We start from the raw sequence: 1,392 nt of genomic DNA, 5'->3' as shown, positions 1-1,392 counted from the left end.
TTGAAGTAAAAGGTGCGAATAGAGATATGCACTCTGGTGTTTACGGAGGTGCTGTTCCAAACCCAATTAATGTTCTTGCAACAATGATTGGAAAATTAATCAACGAAAAAGGTCATATTACTATTCCTGGATTTTATGATACAATCTTAGAATTGAACGAGGACGAAAAAGCTGATTTAGCCAAAATTCCTTTCGATTTAGGTGACTACAAAAAATCTATCGGAATTGCTAATATACAAGGAGAAGAAGGTTTCTCTACAATAGAACGTGCTTCTATCCGTCCTACGTTAGACGTAAACGGTATTTGGGGAGGTTACACTGGCGAAGGTGCAAAAACTGTAATTCCTTCTCATGCTTACGCAAAAATATCTATGCGTTTGGTTCCTGGGCAAGATCCTGATGTTGTAACACAACAATTTGTAGATTATTTCCCAACGTTGGCTCCAGATTCTGTAGAAGTAAAAATAAAACCACATCACGGTGGTAAACCTTATATTTTACCTACAAATCACAAAGGTTTCCAAGCTGCAAAAAAAGCATTAGCAGAAACTTTCGAAAAAGAAGCATTAGCAGAACGTGGCGGAGGTCTAACATTCCTATCGTTTTGCACTTTTCGAAGAAGAATTACGGAACGAAATCTTTTAAATGGGATTCGGATTAAACTCTGATGTTAATCCACTCCCTAACGAAAACTATGGTTATTTACAATTTCTACAAAGGAATTGAAACATTCATTATTTCTACAAATATTGTTTAATGAAGAAGCATAAACTTTGCCAACATAGTACAAGAAAAGCGTGAAATATCACGCTTTTTTTATTTTTTGGGCGTTCCCTCGGGGCGGGCTTACCGCAATCTTTTTAAGGAAAAAGGATTTACACTTCTATCCCTAACGCATTAAAATGTAAACACGGAAAACATCAATCAAATTACATTCTAATTGTCCATTCTGACTTGTCGAAAAGTTGAGTGAAATTCGATTAGAGTTTAGCATCTAGAAATTGATAATTGACTGTCTAATTTATCGATACAATTTTCCTACATTCTATTCCGAAAATACACTCAAAATGATAAGAAAAGTAAATTCATCATTTCATAAAAACCCTTCGAGATAATAGAAAATTTACTTTAAAGAATTAAATTTATACTTTATTTGGATGTATGCCTAAAAAATTTTTGATTGCTGGTGCTGGAATAGCTGGATTAACATTAGCTAAAGTTTTACAAGATTTGAATTATGATTTCGAATTATTTGAATCATCACAAAAAGTTCGCGGAATTGGAGCAGGGTTTGGTCTTGCATCAAATGCTATGAAAGCTTTTGAAATACTTGGATTATCTAAAGAAGTTGTTCCTCTTGGGCATATGCTGAAAGATTTTGAAATACAAGAT

The 1,392-nt window shown here is 33.9% G+C and overlaps 1 protein-coding gene across 1 annotated transcript; it reads left to right on the top strand.

The window, feature by feature from the left end:
- The first annotated feature begins 26 nt into the window (after positions 1-26).
- LOC119664370 (cytosolic non-specific dipeptidase-like) lies at positions 27-668 on the top strand. The gene has a single exon (XM_038073876.1). It carries the CDS (start codon positions 27-29, stop codon positions 666-668), a length of 642 nt encoding a protein of 213 aa, XP_037929804.1.
- The last annotated feature ends 724 nt before the right edge of the window (positions 669-1,392 follow it).

Source organism: Teleopsis dalmanni, unplaced genomic scaffold (genome assembly GCF_002237135.1).
Source record: "Teleopsis dalmanni isolate 2A unplaced genomic scaffold, ASM223713v2 unscaffolded_contig_1826, whole genome shotgun sequence".
In the NCBI taxonomy this organism is placed as follows: domain Eukaryota; kingdom Metazoa; phylum Arthropoda; class Insecta; order Diptera; family Diopsidae; genus Teleopsis; species Teleopsis dalmanni.
The sequence above is the reverse complement of the archived record's forward strand: the minus strand, read 5'-3'. Positions and strand labels throughout refer to the sequence as shown.